Source organism: Phyllostomus discolor, chromosome 3, assembly GCF_004126475.2.
Source record: "Phyllostomus discolor isolate MPI-MPIP mPhyDis1 chromosome 3, mPhyDis1.pri.v3, whole genome shotgun sequence".
Taxonomy (NCBI): Eukaryota; Metazoa; Chordata; class Mammalia; order Chiroptera; family Phyllostomidae; genus Phyllostomus; species Phyllostomus discolor.
In genome coordinates, this window is record NC_040905.2 from 185,717,245 (window position 1) to 185,735,073 (window position 17,829).

General features: G+C 52.9%; 1 protein-coding gene across 2 annotated transcripts; it reads left to right on the top strand.

Annotated features, from left to right (window-relative positions):
• Positions 1 to 11,194: 11,194 nt before the first annotated feature.
• ALDH1B1 (aldehyde dehydrogenase 1 family member B1) lies at positions 11,195 to 16,155 on the top strand. Of its 2 annotated transcripts, none has more exons than XM_036021946.1 (3): positions 11,195 to 11,307; positions 12,394 to 12,396; positions 13,392 to 16,155. In XM_036021946.1, exon 3 carries the CDS (start codon positions 13,399 to 13,401, stop codon positions 14,950 to 14,952), a length of 1,554 nt encoding a protein of 517 aa, XP_035877839.1. In that variant the 5' UTR covers positions 11,195 to 11,307; positions 12,394 to 12,396; positions 13,392 to 13,398; the 3' UTR covers positions 14,953 to 16,155. The 2 variants fall into 2 exon arrangements, with proteins under 2 accessions (XP_035877839.1, XP_035877840.1); XM_036021947.1 differs by lacking the exon at positions 12,394 to 12,396 and adding an exon at positions 12,700 to 12,702 and having other exon boundaries at positions 11,246 to 11,307.
• Positions 16,156 to 17,829: the final 1,674 nt, after the last annotated feature.

Sequence of the window (17,829 nt, forward strand, 5' to 3'; positions counted from 1 at the left end):
CATGAGCTCCTACACATCCTTCAAGATCTTCTTCAAAATGCCCCCTCCTCTAGGAAGCCTTCCGCAACCCTCCCAGAGTTTGAGGTTTCTCTTATGCTTTTACCACATCCTGTGCAGCCCTCCACTCTAGCACCAAGCTGACGCATGAGGTCCCACAGCAGCGCCTCACTCAGGTCCTCAGAGTTCGGCTCGGTTTCCAGGTTTTTCCTTGGGAATTTTGTTAACTATCAAAAAAATCCTAGCTATCCACTAGGACAAAACAAATCTTTCTATGTCATTTTCTAAGAAGTATTTTGCCTATAATCGTCCTCCCCCTCCCTTTCTGCCAAATGCTTTTATCGTAGTACTAAGATGTTTTTGCTACCTTTGTGAAAAGTAAGTGTCAATTTTGGAATAAGTCTAGGTGTGTGGGAAGGTCGCTTGGACAGTGTCCAGTTCACAAGCCCCCCTCATCCCGTCTCCCCACTGCCAATGTCTCCTGTTCCCATGGCACGAGGGCCAAAACAAAGAAACCTGATGTTGGTGCCTCATGATTAAGCAAACTCCAGGCCTTATTCGGATTTCACGAGTGTTCCCATGAATGCCCTGCTTCCGCTTTGGGGCACCCTGCAGACTGCCCTCCGGTCTGCGTGTGTCCTCCGTCTTCCAGATGCTCAGACTGGTTCTGTGGGCCCACAGAAAGAATCTCGCAGAGGTGAAGTGCCCTTCTTGTCACATCATGCCAGGTGACCCCTGACATCCCTGGTGAGGTTCTCCTTGATCACTTGGTTGGGGTGGCGCTTGCCAGGCGGCTTCCCTGGGAAGCTGTTTTCCCTTCCCACGCTGTGTTCCTTGGGAGCAAAGATGGGACGTAGAATCCTATCTCATGCCTCAGCACCTATCACCATATTATAATTGTCCTTCTAAAAAAATTAAGTGAACTATGATCACTTTAAAATACATTTAATATTAAGCTTTAAAAGGAAATTAACCTGTTAGACCCAGAGCTCCCGAAATTATGATACACGTGGTATGCGTTGTTCCTCAGATTACAAAATAACCTCAGTTATGAACAGGTAGGATAAGAGCGTCAGTGGTATAATTACTGCTGCCTGTCATAAGCCCTAATCATGTCCTTAACCCTGGTTGCATCTGGTCCCCTATGACAAATGACACAGTCATTCCCAGGCCCCTGCTGTGTTCCAGACCTTGTCCCAGGCTCTGTGGCTTGGACCCTGGCATTGAGCTGATCCAGCCCCTTTCTTGTACAGTGAGGAGAAGTGAAGACCAGAGACAGTGGCTTGCCTGGGATCACACAGCCCGTGAGTGGTAGAACTAGGGCTGGAACCCGAGACTCTGGCTTCCCCAGAGCTCACGGTGACGCCGGCGCTACTCTGGGGCCCTCCTTCCCCAAATCCCGCTCCAGCCAAGAAGGACTCTGCTTTTCTGTGTAGCTCTCCATTGCACTCCCAGCGCCTGGGTCCCTGCTGAGTAATCACGCTCAGGTGTGGTGTGGACGGCCTGGAGGAGACCGATCACAGCTCGGCATAGCCCCAGGGCGCTCCTGGGGGTCAGGGTGACAGTTCCAAGGAGGGCTTAACGCAGCACAGGTGTGAATAATTGTGGGGTGAATGAATCAGCACAAACACTTAAATCCGATACCTCTTCCACCTGGTGGTGGCACAGTCCTGTCCTTGAGAACACTCGTTGGCCCGGCCTTCTACACCAGCTCTAGTGCTTCCCTGGTCTAACAACAAGCTCATGGCCCCTCTCGTACGAGAACTCACACTCAGAGGGCAGGCACCGTGTGCATCTGCTCATCAGCTGGATCCCAGCATTTAGCCCAAAGCCTGGTGCACGGGTGATGGACGAGTGAGTGAGGTCCCAGGCGGAGAGGACCGGGCTGTCCCACATGCAGCCAAGCCTTCTCGTGGCCCAGATACGGTTTCCCACATTTCTCACCAGCTGCCGGGCTGTCACATCAGATGCGGGTTTTCAAATAGAAGTGAGAAGTTGAGAGTTCCAGCTAAACAAAGCAGCGGGCTGAGCCAGCTCATCTCCAGGCAAGCTGTTTCCCACTCCACCCTGCCCGGCAGCCCAGAGCCCCGCAGCCAGGCCTGCCCTGCAGCCAACTCTCATCTTCCAAAATCTGCACCCAGTCTGGAAATGGGGCACCGGGGATTTTGGGAGGCAGGTCACCCAACCCCTCCCATTTTGGCTGGCCAGAGGACATGGCTTTCCTCCCGCAGTCCACTCCGTGTATGGCCAACACACCCGGATCCCAGGGGCACAGGGCGGAGGGGTCTACATTCAGCAGTGGAAAGAAGGAAGGAAGCAACACCTTGCACCTGAGCACATACTAGGAGCTCTGCCAGGAGCTGGGTGCCTCACCTGTGCTGGTGTGTTTGCAGCACATTACCAGGCAGTCACCTGTGCTGGCATGTTTGCAGCACATTACCAGGCAGACTCCGGGGCGCTACACTCTCTTACAGTGGTGGAAACCGAGGCTCAGACAGATTGCGAATTTGCCAAGGCCACAAACCCGCTTCATCTCATCCCAGAGCCTGAGGACTTGCCTCAGGCTGTGGAGAATGGGCTTCTGATCCCAGACTCTCCTATTTTTCTCACTGCCAGAGTATTTGTTTTTCTGCTCCAGTCCACATAAAATGCCACCAGTGTGATTTGATTCACTCCTGTGTTTGTTTTTAGGGCCAATATTAGTCATGGGAGGTAGTTAGGCCATCCACTCCCTGGTGTGAATTACTCCAATCCGTTGCTTTCCTCTGACTCCAGCTGAGTCTATTAAACATAGGAAGGGAACAAAAGGGTCAAGAGAGCTACTTGCTCCCGGAAACAGAGCAAGATGATTCTCACTTGTTGGAGAGAGGATGGCCCTCTGTGCGCTTGACGTACAAACCCACCGCACTCACATCAGATCGTCCGCCTGGCCCTGCGTGCATTTATTGCATTTTGCAGCACTCTATAATATTCCTGCCAAGGGCTTGTCTGGCCTCTGCTTGCACACCCTGATGACGGGGAACTCATTCCCTCCCAGGGCAGTGCCTTCTATCATGGTGGGGGTGTTCTGCTGCTTAGAAGGTGCTTTCTCAAGCTGCCCTAAACCCGGGAGACTCACAGGCTGCTACAGCTGAATGAGAACTCGGAGATTTCCCAGCCAGAAGTCCTTGGTCTTTTCATACCCAGAGACCCTTCCCCATCATTATCCCTCCCCTCTGGCTCCCTGCTGGGATCTGTTGTGCCTGCCTCCCAGGCAGTAGGTATTAAGTTCTCATCTGAGAGAAGACCCTTTTCCAGGCGACCGTGTCCTCTGGGATATTTTAACTGCGAAAGACCTTGGAGTGGAAACCACTGGCCTACTCTAACCCCTGGGCTGTGCAGACAAACAGCTGCTGCCCAGGGAGGACCAGCAGCATGTCCAAGGTCACCTGACAAGAAGGCTGCTGTCTAACCAGACGCATTGATGGATCTCCCGTCGTTCCCATCCAGCCTGACCTTCACGGAGAGCAGAGAAAACAGGGGACAAGGACAAAGGAGGGATAAACTTTGATGGAGAGAAGAGGAGAGACATGAAGCGGACCCAGGGCAGCCAGTACCTCCTGGAGGGCACTGGGGGAGGCGGCCGAGTGAGTGCACTGGGCACAGGGCTGTGGGTCTGGGGCAGAGGCTGGGTGGGGGCTGCAAACAGAGGGCAGATCCCCCCGCTGCTTCAAAAACACCTGCAGATGCCGCCCATGGCTGCCCACTGACCCCAACTTCATATTCATCACACATCTGAGCTCTCGACAACCCCTTCTTCTTCTTTTTGAAAAGATTTTATTTATGTATGTGTAGAGCTAGGTCAAGGGAGGGAGAAAGAGAGTGAAAGAGCATGAGAGAAACATCCACATGTGAGAACAACATGACAGGTTGCCTCTCACACATCCCCAGCTGGGCACCCGGCCTGCAACCCAGACATGGGTCCTGACCCGGAAGTGAACCAGCGACCTCTTGGTTTGTAGGGCAGTGCCCAACCCACTGAGCCACATCAGTCAGGGTTTGCTGCTCTCTTCTGCCCTCCCTCCACGTCCAGTCTTTACTCTGGCTGGTCCTTGAGCTGTCTCCTCTTCTCTCCTTGGCCGCTCAGATGGATCCGCAACCAATACAGCTGTGGCTTGGCTGTGCCCTTGGATGTGCTGGTCACCCCGGCAGCTGTGGCCCTCTGAGTCTTTACGATGTCCCCGCACACTGACTGTGAGTATTTCTAATTTACAGACAGAAAAACTGAGGCTCAGAAAAAGTAGCTTTTGAAATTTTATGATCACAAACCATTACCTAGAGAAATGAGAGGGCCCTAGGTCTTTAGGTTTCAAACTTAGTGTTCTTCTGAGTACACGTCACCATTCTACTTTTCATGTGGGGAATATTCCCAACCTTAGGATCTCGTGTATGTGACCAGAAAATAAAACTGGAGCCATGGTTATCACTGGGTGATTTTTATTTTCTTCTTCATTCTAGTGTCTTCATTTCAATTTTTTTTCTACAATGAGCATGAATTATTTCTACAATCAGAAAAAAAATTAGAGACAAAATTGTTCTTATTCTCCCAAAGCCCAGCTCCGATGCTCTCTTGAACCTAAAAGGAGAGCTCCCTGGGGATGAGCAGCTCCGTCCTCCAAACCCCAGCTGCTGTGTCCATTGCTCCCTTCCTATGGACTGAGCTGTGTCCCCCTAATATTTGTATGTCGAAGCCCTAACCTCAACCATCTTTGGAGAGGGGGTCTGAAAGGAGGAAGCTATGGTTAAATGAGGTCAGAAGGCTGGGGCCCTGGTCCAAGAGGATTAGTGTCCTTATAGGAAGAGACACCGGAGAGCTCACTGTCTCCCCTTCTCCACGTGTGGACACAGTGAGAAGGCTTGCAAGCCCGGAAGAGAGTCTTCACCAGAAACCGACTCTTCTAGACCTTGCTGTTGGCCTTCTAGCCTCCAGAAACGTGAGCAAGTAAATTTCTCTACTTCAGCCATCCTGCTTGTGGGGCTTCGTTATGATAGCCTGAGCAACTGGAGGCACCTCTTTAACAACAGAGGAGCGTGGGCCTGGGGTCAGGGTCTGGGTCAGGGCTGTGACACTCATGAGAACCCCAGGCACTTGTGGGGAAGGTAGACTCCCAGATATGCCCCCGCCCCAGCGGATTCCAAGCAGAAGTATCTGAGGTTGAGACCGAAGCTGCCTTTTAGCAAGGCCTCTAGGATTCTGAGAGAGGAGGTGTCTCACAGCCCTTTGAAAATCCCTGGCCCAGAGGATCACACAGCCCCTTCCGAACGCCACCTTCTGCTCCCATGTCAGTGGAGCCCCAGTGCTGAGCCCCTGCCCCGTCCCAGTCAACCCCCATGTTTAGACATCAGGTCATTCTGAGTCTTCCTCTTTTGCCTTTTTTCCTATTAAAGCATGGGAAGGCAGAGGCCAATGGAGGAAAATAAGCTAAAAATTTATAAAACAGAAAAGTGAATCCATGTACACTCCTGGAAAGTGGACCAAAGTGCCTCACGTTACCCAAAAGTTTGCAAAATGCCCCACTGGAGGAACTAAAATCACCAATACAGTCAGCCTTTCATATCTGCGGGTTTCATATCCGCTGATTCAACCAACTATGGATCAAAAATATTCAGGAAAAAAAATCCCAGAAAGTTCCAAAAAGCAAAACTTGAATTTGCCACGTGCTGAGCACGACGCTGATTCTGCGCGGCTGAGGTGATGTGTATGTAGACTCTGCTGTCGCCTGTATCCAAGTACTACGCCATTGCACATGATGGACGTGAGCGTCTTTGGAGCATCCTCGGGGTCCTAGAACCAACCCCCTGTTGACGCTGAGACAACTGCTATCACAGAGAAAACAGAGAAGGAGAATACTCATTGTCTGCATTATCTATTGTTGCATATCTATTGTTGCATAACAGATAGCCCCCAAATTCAGCACTTTTAAACAAGTTTCTGAGGGTGGGGACTCTGTGAAGAGCTTAGCCGGGTGGTTCTGGCTCAGAGTCTCTCACGGGGTCATCAAGCTGCGGCCCCCTGAAGGCTTGCCTGGGGCTGGGGGATCCACTTCCGAGTGCGCTCACGGGCATGTCGGCAGGTTGGAGAGACGTCTCGATTCCTAGCGCATGGACCCCTCCAAAGCTGACACGACAGCTTGCCTCCCAGAGCAAGAGACCAGAGAGAAAGGCCCAAGACCAGGCCTCAGTCTTTTATAACCTAATGTCAACGTGACGTACCACTGCCACTTCTACCATCTGCCATCATCACACAGACCAGCCTCCTGGTACAATGTGGGATGAGACCACAGAACATGGCTGTGACTACTAGGAGTCAGGGTGTCAGGGGCCATCCTGGAGTCTGGTTATAACATTTTTTTAAACCAAGTTGACATTTGGACTAAATTAACATCAACCAACGTGTTTTCAGCCTAGTTGCCTTCAGCCAGATGACAGATGGCCCTGGAACATAAACAGGAGCACCTTCTTTCCCGTGTGTGGTGAGCTGGACAACAGTCCTGAAGTCATTCAGGTCCTGATTCCTAGGACCCGAATAACCTTAGATGGGAAAAGCATCTCTGCCTGTCCAGTCTGTGAGCAGCCCGAGGACAGTTTGTCTCTGCACCGCCAGGCCCCTGGTGCAGGGTCACCAGTAACAGGACCTGAGTGGAGGGAGGAATGGTGGACGGCAGATGCTTGCTAACGTGGAAACTGCGGGGCCTTGGCAAAGAAAGGGCTGTGCCTAGGAAATAGTCTTTGAACCAAAACAAGAATTGACTGGAGGTAGAGGTGACAGACATGGGCATCCTGAGCCCCGGTTCCCTTATTCTGGTCACCGAGGAGTCAGACGCTGCTGATCCAAGAGGCCCCTGGGCGTTCCTTGGCTACTCTGCACAGTGTGCCGTTAGCAGCGGGCAGCATTTCAGCCTTGCTCAATCCACAAGGGTGTGACGATGCACTTGGCTGCTGCCAACGCTTTGTACTTCAGCCACTGCCTCCTCATGGCCTCTAGCCAGAGGTGATAACAGGATAGGAAGAGCAGCTAACTGGGTTTCTCACAGAGCATGCACTCGGCGTCCAAAGTTTATGGCCAAGGACTCTGCTCACAAACATTACTGAACAGCTTTACTGCAGCTTTCTCTGGCCCTGCTCCTCTGCTGGCCCTTGAGTCCGTCTTTATCCCCTCCTTGTATGGCGGGGAAGACACAGGCCCAGAGGGAGGAAGTTGCCCGAGGCCACACACTGGGAGGCTGGAGCAGGGCCTGGGCCCTAGGCTTTGACACCCAGCCCTGTGCCCTGCCCACCATCCCTGCCTGGCGCGGTGATCGCTGTCCAATAATTAACTGTGGATTTAGATAAAGATGCTGAGCCCAGTCCCGAAGGTCACAAAGGTAGAACCTTGAACCAGGAAGACATAGCCTCTTGATTTGGTAACATAATCCTTTCTTATGTGTTTAACTTTTTATTGTGAGTGAGCTTAAGTATAATGGAAGAATAGAAAGGATGTGATGAATTCCGTGTGCCCGTGAGCAGCCAGCTGAAGTATCACCGACACCTGCTGTTCCCGGTAACAACACTTAGAAGCGCCTTTCCCCTGGGAAACCAGGGTGGACGCTTGCTGCAACCAGAGTGATATTTTCACGTTATGTCCTGGACCGTGCCCGCCTCACCTCCTCCTCCTTCTTTTTGAAACTCGAATAGCATCCTCTGCAGTGGGAAGTTAAGACAGAGCAGAGCCCCCACCCAGCCCCAGACAACCCATCTCTGGGCTACTTTTTTCCCCCTCTGGACTACTTTTTTTAAGTGAGGGGAAAACACACTTCTCTCTTGTTGAACCCACTTTTATTTGGAGTTTTTTTCTCTTACATCAGAAGTTCAAAAGCCTGGCTACCTCCTGAAATCCATAGAGGAGCTTCAAAACAAAAGCACGATGAAACAGGATAACCAGCCAGAACCCCAGGGCATTCCAATTCAGTTGGCCTGGAGCGCTGCTCAGGCGCCCGGGTTTCTGAAGACTATCCGGGCGGTGCTAACGGGTGGCCACAGCAGAGGCCCACCGTGCGAGTCTATGAGTCTGAACTCATTCTGATACACGGCTCAGCTGAAAGGCCTTCCCAAAGCCCCAGGTGGGAGGTGCTCCGGCCTCCCTCCTGAGCTTCCGCAGAGCTTCATGCTAGTTTCTATCAGTGGTACGTGACTGTTTATTGTATTAGTTTTGTTTGGGTCAGTCTCCTGGCTACCTTCTGAGCTCCTCCAGGGAGGGACCGCGTTGAGTCCTCGATTTTCAACCGTTGTGCTGCAGGAATTTTTCCAACAGGCAGTACTCATTTAGTCAGGCACACTGACCTCTTTTCCTTTAGATTGTCAAATTTAAAAAAAATAACTGCCAACACATCAATAGCCGTCTGGTGGAAAAAATCAAAATTATACCTATTTTTTGTCAGATGGGCAAAAAAATCTATTTTTTGGTGTGTCAGAGAATTTCAGTAATTAGTTTACGTGTGCCGTGAGATGAGAAAGGTTGAACACCCCTGTATGAGATTCGTCCCACGTGCTGGCTCAGGAGTCAGGGTTCTTACGTGGGCCCCCAAGCCCTGCCCAGTCTGGTCCCTGCCCACACCCCAGCCTCCTCCAGAGCCAGCCATGCCTTCATGATCCCGGCTCCTGCCCTGCTTGTGAATTCCCTGTAAGGCTGTACATTAATGGCTCAGAAGTCTGGTAGGTGTCACGCTGGGCTGAAATGATGGTGTTGGCAGAGACACATCCCTTCTGGAATGTTGGGGGGAGCTTTGCACCCGTGTCTTTTCCAGCTGCTTGCATCACCTTGTATTACCCCAGGGATGAGGGGCTCACCGCCTTTCAAGGTGGCCCCTGCCATCCATCCTTAGCCAGTCGTGCTATGTCAGGAAGTTCTTCCCCTGCCCCTGGACCTTCTTCCCCTTGCTGGTCTGGCTTCCCTTCTAGGATCCTGCCGACCACATCTGCTTTCACCCTTCAGAGATTTGGAGGGTGCGACCTTGAACCTTGAGTTCTAAGGAGTGGACACCCCCAGTTTCTTCAGCTCCTTCTCATCGGACACAGCCTCCAACCTCTCCCACCCACCACAGCTTTCCAGGTGGGTCTGCCCAAATGAAGACTGAAGCTTGCTTTATCATGGACTCACTGTGAATGGCTGAGCAAATAATCATTAAGTCCATCTACCACGGAGAACCTTGCCAAGTGCCTGAGGAATGCTAGGCTGGCCGTGTGCTGCGGTGGGGATTGCAGGGGTGGGGGGGCACAGAAGGGGCTTTGCAAGGGGCAGCACGGTTGCTGGGAAAACAGGGGCACAGGTGTGGCAGGAGGCAGGGCATAGTGCCTGTGGTGAAGAACGACCCTTTGCGGCAAGGACTGTGAGCAACCTAAGGACGGCAGATAACAAAAGATCCCATAGAGATGTTGCTAAAGGAGAGACCTGGGTGAAGCAGTCAGGTTCAAGCAAGAGAATGTGAACCATAGGGAGAGAACTAGGGATTTACCGTATTTTGCTGTGTAGAATGCACACTTTTTTACCCAAGTTTTTTAGGAAAAAAATAAGGATGCGCACTATACATGGGTGGTACTAATTCCAGATCTATATAAATGTTTTTAATTCTCTTATTTCTGCTTATGCATTAAAAACGTAACTCTAGAAAGCAAGAATGATATCCGTATGCAAAATAATGCCCTGGAACATGATAATGGGTTTCATTTTTAAATATAAATAAACAAACAATTGAATTAAAACATTAAGACAAAAGATTTTTTTCTTCCTGAAAGTTTGGGCCAAAACCGTGGGTGTGGCTTATACACGGAAAATCTGGGTAACGCAGAGAACCAGCAGCCGACAGCACTGGTGCAGGCCAGAGGGGAGCAGACCTCGGGGAGCCCTTCAGGACTAACTCCCAGAACGAGGTGGACCCGGCAGCCGGCACCACTACTGTCCGAGGCCACCTCTGGAGCTGAGTAGGTCAAGACACACCCCCGCAGCCACGATTCAAACAGCAGGTAGCCGGAGTGGGCTGCAGCCACAGAAGCCACCCCACACCCGGGAGGCTGGGGAAAGGACAGGGAACTTGAATGCAGAAACCCCCCACGCTTCTGCCACCACGCCAGTCACGTCCCAAAGGGGCAGGACTGTACCCGCCACCTTGCACATCTGGCAGGGGTGCTGCCGATTGCAGCACCTAGTTCACATCCAGAACTCTAGGTGCAAACAAGGCCTGGGAACTTAGCTCTTAGCTTCCCAGACTCTCCAGCTGGGAGCAGGGTGCAGTAGAGATGGAGCGAGTGAGAGGCGCGTGAGGATGTCCATCTCAGCACCCTTTATGACAACGACGAGATGGAGTCAGGCCGGAGCTTCCATCCCCAGTCCTCCCGACCGTGGAATTCTATGCCACCTTGGAGAGAATGATGTAACTTCAGTGAACAGAGAAAAGTTCATAAGAAATCCCTAAGGAAAAACGAAAAAAGCAGGCAGCAAAATAGAAGTCACCATAGCATTTTACTTCAACTAAAAGAATTTTTGAAAAATGCAGAGAAAAAAATACCAACAAGATAAATTGCAACTTTTGGGGATGAAAGGATGGAAGGTATTATTTTCATCCTCTTCTGTTTTCAAAGCTTTATATGGGGTGCATATATTCTTTTTATCCTGAGAACAAAATATGCATTTTACAAGTGCACTTATAAAATCTTCACGGAACAGGGAAAAAGCAGTGAAGGTGGAACAAATTGGTGACCCAAGGTGGAAAACACGTGGGGTGGGGTGGGGGAACAAAAGAGCGCAAAGAGAGGTTCGAGGCTGGCAACCTAACTAGGGGCGTTGTGCAAGAGGGGAAAATGCAAGCTATTGTGTAATTGCGGTCCAGTCTCACAGGGCTCTCTGCTCTGGGAAAGGCCTGGCCATCTCTGGGTATTTGTTTCCACATCCAAACAAGAGCCTTAGGACCCCAAGTCTGAGCCGCGTAGCGAAGGAAAGAGCGCCTGCGTGGTGCGGTTGCCCTGGGGGAGTGCGTAGGAAACCCAGACACTCCCGGTCCGTGAGGAAGGAGTGGCCTTGACCTCGAGGCCGAAATTCTGCTGCGCCCCCAGTGTAAACAGATCCTCATTGGCTGCTGAGCCTCTAGAACGAGCGGAGGCGGGGCAAGAGGTGAACAACAAGGGGAAAGCTGGACTAACGGGTGAGAGACTGAACCTCTGCACCGGAGCGTGAGCGCGAGCCTGCGCCGGAGCCTGCGCCCGAGCCTGCACCCCAGCGTGAGCCCGTGCCTGCAGCAGGTAATGACTGCCCTTCTGCTCTCGAACCACGCTGGCAGCCCGCAGCGCCGTCCCGGGGTCGCAGGCTTCCTCTCTAAGCCTGCGCTTACCCACATGGGGGCCGGTCTTTTTGCCTGATGGAAACTGTAGGACCTCACCCCTCTCCCCGCACCCACCCGAGTCCCGAGGTGGCATCTGAGGGCCCTGGGGTTGCTGTCCTCCCTCCCCCCCCGCACACCTTTCGGATTAGCTGCACCTTAATGCTCCCTGCCCCCCACCAGGCCCACTTCAGCAGTGGGGCCTTTGACCTTAGCCTGTGATTGAGAGGCCAGGATGTGCACCCCGCCATGCAGAAAGGGTGAGGGTGGGCACCTCCTGGTCCTGGCTTGATGGCCCAGAAGGTCCGGGCCTTGGCACAGGGGTCACTAATACAGGGTCACTAATACAGGGGACCAAATAAATTGCCCATAGTCAGGAGGAAACACAAAGCTAGTACTGTGGGAACCTGAGCTGAGGTTCCTCCTGGGACCTGCTGTGTGTTCTGGGTGAGTCCCCGAACCGCTTTGACCCCCCCCCCCCCGCCCCCCAGCCTTCTTCCAGAGAGGGGCTCAGCACCTGCTCCAGTCGCCCCAGGGCTGCCTGGAGTTTCTCTGAGTTAACTGCCCAGAAAACAGCCTGCGAACTGTGAAGTCTGGTGCCCCGGTAAGCAGTGATCTTCCTCCCTGCATGTGGTGGTGCCGCTGTGGATCTGCACTAGCTCGGGAGCAGCCTTGGCACAAAAGATTTCCCAACTGTGTTCTGTGAGCACTTCTCCCACCTGTTGAGCCTTTCCACCCCCACCCTGGGGCCTGGTGACTCCTCCTTACACCCATCCCTGCGGACTCCTCCTTCTTCAGATCCGGGTCTGTTGGTCCCAAGGCTGCTTCTGCCCCTCATGCAGCAGAGCCCCGAGCAGAGTGGAACCCTAGTGCACCCCTGATAGTTTGCTGGCTCAACTCCCCTGCAAGGGAGGGCTTTCCTGGGCAGCACTGATTTGTGTAGAGCTGAGGACCTGGTTGGGGCGTTTCTATGGATGAGTTCTTTGCTCCTCTCCATGCCCAGTGGCAGAGGGTAGGGAGGTGGGGGGTGGGGGAGAGTCAGGCAAGTTCAGTTCCCTTCTGCTCTTGGGTGGGGCCTGGCAGTGACTTCGTCAGTGAATCTAAGGACTTTAAACACTGTTTAAATTTCACTGAATACATTTTATATACTGTTTAAATTTTACAACTGCTGTTTTAATCAGGTTTACATTGTTTTCAGAGTTGTAGGCAAGAAATGAACAGGCCCTTCTTTGCAGCTGTTACTGGACTTACTGCGCCCCAGGGAAGTTGAGACGGGGGGGGCGGGGGCGCGGGCAGGGTTAGGCTGTTTTCTGAGGGTGCTGCCAGCTCAGATGTCCGGGGCGGAGGGTGGCTGGCTTTATGACGCACAGCCCCATCCCACATAACCCCATGAGGCATGTTGCCCATGAGGCACCTGGGGCACACAGGTGATGTGAAGCAGGCCCCTCTCTAAGAGAACAAGTCTGTCTCTGAGTCTTTTTGGTTTTTACTTCATTCTTAGGTCCGTTGAACAGCCTGTGTGGACATTTATGTAGCAAACATAATTCTAGGCGGCAGGGCCATGGCAATGAACGGAATAGGGAAAAAAAATCGTTCTTCGTGGAGCCGATGTTTTATTGGGAAGAGGCGACAATGAACATATACGCTTGTACAGATGCTGTTTGGCATGTCAGCTGGGGAAAAGTACAGCATGGTGCGGGGGCTAGAGGGTGCTACAGGTGAAGAAAGTTGCGATTTTATCAAGGGTGGCCAGGGAAGGCCTTGCTGAGGAGCTGACATTGGAGCAAGGACCCAGAAGAGGTGAGGGCATGAGCTGGAAGATAGATGGGAGGTGATAAGAGTCCAGCCAGAGGGTTCTTCAGGGCCTTCGTGCACCGTAAGGTGCACCCATGTTTTTTGAGGTGCCACCCGAATCTTGGGACGTCTGAGCTGGTGGGCCTTGGGGGCCCGCCTGAGCCCCTCTCACCTGTTCACCCCGGTTCCTCCTGTCCCTCTCCACAGCTCCAGAGTCAGCATGCAGCGCCTCCTCGTGCCCCGGTTGCCCCGCCTCCGAGGCAGGACCGCCCCCTACTCCTCCGCAGCAGCCCTTCCAAGCCCCATCCAGAACCCGGACATCCGCTACAACCAGCTCTTCATCAACAATGAGTGGCAAGACGCAGTCAGCAAGAAGACCTTTCCAACAGTCAACCCCTCCACGGGAGAGGTCATCGGCCACGTGGCGGAAGGGGACCAGGCTGATGTGGACCGGGCCGTTAGAGCAGCCCGTGATGCCTTCCGCCTGGGGTCTCCATGGCGCCGGATGGACGCCTCCGAGCGGGGCCGCCTGTTGAACCGCCTGGCAGACCTTGTGGAGCGGGATCGCGTGTACTTGGCCTCCCTGGAGACCTTGGACAACGGGAAGCCTTTCCAGGAGTCTTACGTCTTGGACTTGGATGAGGTCATCAAGGTGTACCGGTACTTTGCCGGCTGGGCAGACAAGTGGCACGGCAAGACCATCCCCATGGACGGCGAGCATTTCTGCTTCACCCGGCACGAGCCTGTGGGTGTCTGTGGCCAGATCATCCCATGGAACTTCCCCCTGGTCATGCAGGGCTGGAAGCTGGCACCGGCGCTTGCCACCGGCAACACCGTGGTCATGAAGGTGGCAGAGCAGACCCCCCTTTCCGCCCTGCACTTGGCCTCCCTCATCAAGGAGGCGGGCTTCCCCCCCGGGGTGGTGAACATCATCACGGGCTACGGCCCCACGGCCGGAGCGGCCATTGCCCGGCACATGGATGTCGACAAGGTCGCTTTCACCGGCTCCACCGAGGTGGGCCACCTGATCCAGAAGGCGTCCGGAGACTCCAACCTCAAGAGAGTCACCCTGGAGCTGGGCGGGAAGAGCCCCAGCATCGTGCTGGCAGACGCCGACCTGGACCACGCGGTGGGGCAGTGCCACGAGGCCCTGTTCTTCAACATGGGCCAGTGCTGCTGCGCGGGGTCCCGCACCTTCGTGGAGGAGGCTATCTATGACGAGTTTCTCGAGAGAACGGTGGAGAAAGCTAAGCAGAGGAAAGTGGGGAACCCCTTCGAGCTGGACACCCAGCAGGGGCCCCAGGTGGACAAGGAGCAGTTCGAGCGCATCCTGGGCTATATCCAGCTTGGCCAGAAGGAGGGGGCAAAACTGCTCTGCGGCGGGCAGCGTTTTGGGGAGCGTGGTTTCTTCATCAAGCCCACGGTCTTTGGGGACGTGCAGGATGACATGAGGATCGCCAAGGAGGAGATCTTTGGGCCCGTGCAGCCCCTGTTCAAGTTCAAGAACATCAAGGAGGCGATCGAGAGGGCCAACAACACCAGGTACGGCCTGGCCGCTGCCGTGTTCACCCGCGACCTGGACAAGGCCCTGTACTTCACGCAGGCGCTGCAGGCCGGGACGGTGTGGGTGAACACCTACAACATCGTCACCTGCCACACGCCCTTCGGGGGCTTCAAGGAGTCCGGCTTTGGCAGGGAGCTGGGGGAGGATGGGCTGAAGGCCTACACGGAGGTGAAGACGGTCACCGTCAAGGTCCCGCAGAAGAACTCGTGAGGACGTCCCCCATGGGGACCTGGCGTCAGTCCAGGGGTCCCACGACCACTGACTGGTAGTCACCAGACTTTTTTTAGCCATGGACCCCCTTTGTTCATTCCAGACGAACTCTTAGAACCTCAACTAGTGAAACAAAATCGGAGTTCCCCTAGTTAAAGCCGGGACGAGGGCTGGGCTCAGAGCCCTGTCCCTCTGTGCTCCAGCCCCAGAGCCCTCGGAGGCCCTGAGCTACTTCCAGGAAACCTTAAGAATCACTGGATGGTGGATTAAGAACCACTGATCTGGACTTCTAGTTCTTCCTGCTGATCCAAGGGCTTTCTGATGGCTGCACCTGCTGGCGTAGCGGATGGGCTGACCGCACACCTGTGAGCAGAAGGCACTGGGAGTTCTGATGGTCTCCAGATTTCATTCGTCTCCGTTCTCACTGACTTAACCTAAAGATCAAGGGTGATTTTCCTTTTCTAAGTACCGGTTGTTGGCTGTTTTGCTTGCGTGTCCTTCATTCTACTGATGTACTTTAATTTGAGGGAAGGAATCAGCCAAGAATGAATTTACATGCCCACTCCTTTAAAATAAGCTCAAACAACCCAAATATCCATTGACTACCGGGTGGACAAGCAAAATGTCTCCCTGGAATGTTCCATATACTTTTCAGCCACGAAGAGGGGTGAAGCGCTACCACATGCCGCAGCATGGGTGGTCCCGGAAGATGCCGTGCTGAGTGAAAGGAGACGGACACACAAGGCCACATACTGTGTGACTCCAGTTCTGTGTCGTACCAGAACAGGCAAATCCACAGGGACAGAGCAGTGTAGTGGTTGCCTGGGTGTAGAGGAGGAGGGAATGGGGAGTAACTGCTAATGGGAATGGGATTTTGTGTGTGTTGGGGGGGAGGTTTTAAAATGCTCTAGAATTGGATAGTGGTGATGGTTACACAGCTTTGCAAATATACTAAAAAGCACTGAATTGCATACCGTATTTTGCCATGTATAACGAGCACTCACGTTTCTGTGCATATTATGGGATTATTATACCCATTATTACACCCATGGTGTGTAATCATTGTACCCATGTGTAATGCACATCCTTATTTTTCCCTAGAAGTTTAGGCAAAAAATTGTGCATTGTACATGGAATAGGAAAGGGTGAATTTTATAATATGTGAATTGATTTTGATTAAAATTTGAAATAAGTAAATTCACACATTCTGTTTGCAAATCTACTTTGTGTCAATATTCTCTCCAGGCTGAATGTTTTACAGAGTCCCAGGGATGGAAGGGACCTAGGCAGTCATCTGGTCAACCCCCAGACAGGTGCAAAAGTCCCCTCCAATAGAATTTCTAGTTTTGTTTTTGTCTTCTCTTGGCAGACTGGGTGGCAAGGTGCCACTTTAAGACCCACACACAAAAGCTCTGGTTCCTGCCTGGGACAAGCCCGTGTCAGATCTCGTTTCAAGACTTCCGCTGGTGCTGTCCCCCAGCCTCTCTACCAAAACACTGCCCCTGAAGCCATGCCGAGTATCGGGGCCGTCCCGACATGCTGGGATTTCCAGGGTTCAAGCCTGAGGGTTCAGTATACTTACTGTTAGTCTTCATTTCCCTATAGACGGGAGTAACTCCAAGCCGGCAGGCCATGGCACCTAAACAGGATGCTGAGCCCTTTCTCCCTGTCTTTCGCCTTTCTATCACGTTAATAACGAATCACCCTACTTTTAGGTCCACTCGGTCTAGTAAGTGCACACCCCCAGCATCTCTTTGGCAGCCTGTTGTCTGCCCTAGGCTTCAAGATGACTTTGTTCAGTATTTGACCTTGCAGTTGACCTGAAACTGCTTTCTGGGGATTCTGAGTCTGTTTGGTCTCCTCATCTCTCCTTCCCAAGACCTCCTTTCTATGCCATTTGTCTAAGGCTGGGGTGACCCTGACTGTCCCCTGAAGTGCGCCTTTTATCTGCTTCTCTTAGAGCAGAGGCTGTTGGCACTTTGCATACTCATGAGAGTTTCTCTTGAAACAGGGAAGGAGTGAGTAGGTGGGTGAATGGGAGTCTCCAATGACCATCAAGCAACATCCCGGTGTTTTAACAAATCCATTGCTCATTAGCTTCTCAATACCTCTAAACCAAGCAAAACTTGGTACAGGGTGTCCCAGTATGGGTTGGGACAGTGAACAGATACTCTTCTGGGTCTCTCATTTTGATCCCTGACATTTGGGGACTGAGGAGACAGACAGGTCAGAGTCCCAGTCAGCTCAGCCCCCTGGGGCTCCGCTGCACTCATCACCATTGCTCTGGACACAGGGCTGTGTGAGCAGGGGGGTTGCACTGGGCCTCCTGCACTGCAGACACTGCCTGCAGGATTTCACTTGCACACAGATGTGGCAACTTTGGGGCACCCACGAATTCTAGCAAACTCATCCCAAGCTCTACTCTGCCAGATGCTATCAGTGCCAGGTGCCTTTGCATGCCACTGAAACCTCACACAGACAGAATAGGCCGTGGGTGACCTCTTCTTTTTCAGATGAGGAAATGGAGGCTGAGAGGTTTCCCATGAAGTTCGTTTGGACTCAGTTTCCCATGTGCGTACACTGGGGGCCAGAGAGGGGTCGAAGTGAGAGCACGTCTATCCCAACCTCGACTCCTGAAGAACCCAGGGACTCAGCTTGGCTGCACCCACTGGGGCTGCCGTGCTGTCACAGTGACACTGCTTCTCTCAACTGTGTCCCAGCTGCCAGGCCCTTTAAGGACTTTGATTTGGTTTGGCTGCGTTCTGGGTGGGAGGCTGACCTCTGGTGGCCACCTGGTTAATTAATTTGCTCAGATCATTTGTTGGTTTCAAAAAAAGGGTGGGGGGTGCTTTAAGGTTCCGGCTGTAGGCAGGTTGC

Bases quoted from the DNA above. Each gene is read 5' to 3' on its own strand.
- ALDH1B1 (XM_036021946.1), top strand. From the start codon at position 13,399: ATGCAGCGCCTCCTCGTGCCCCGGTTGCCCCGCCTCCGAGGCAGGACC.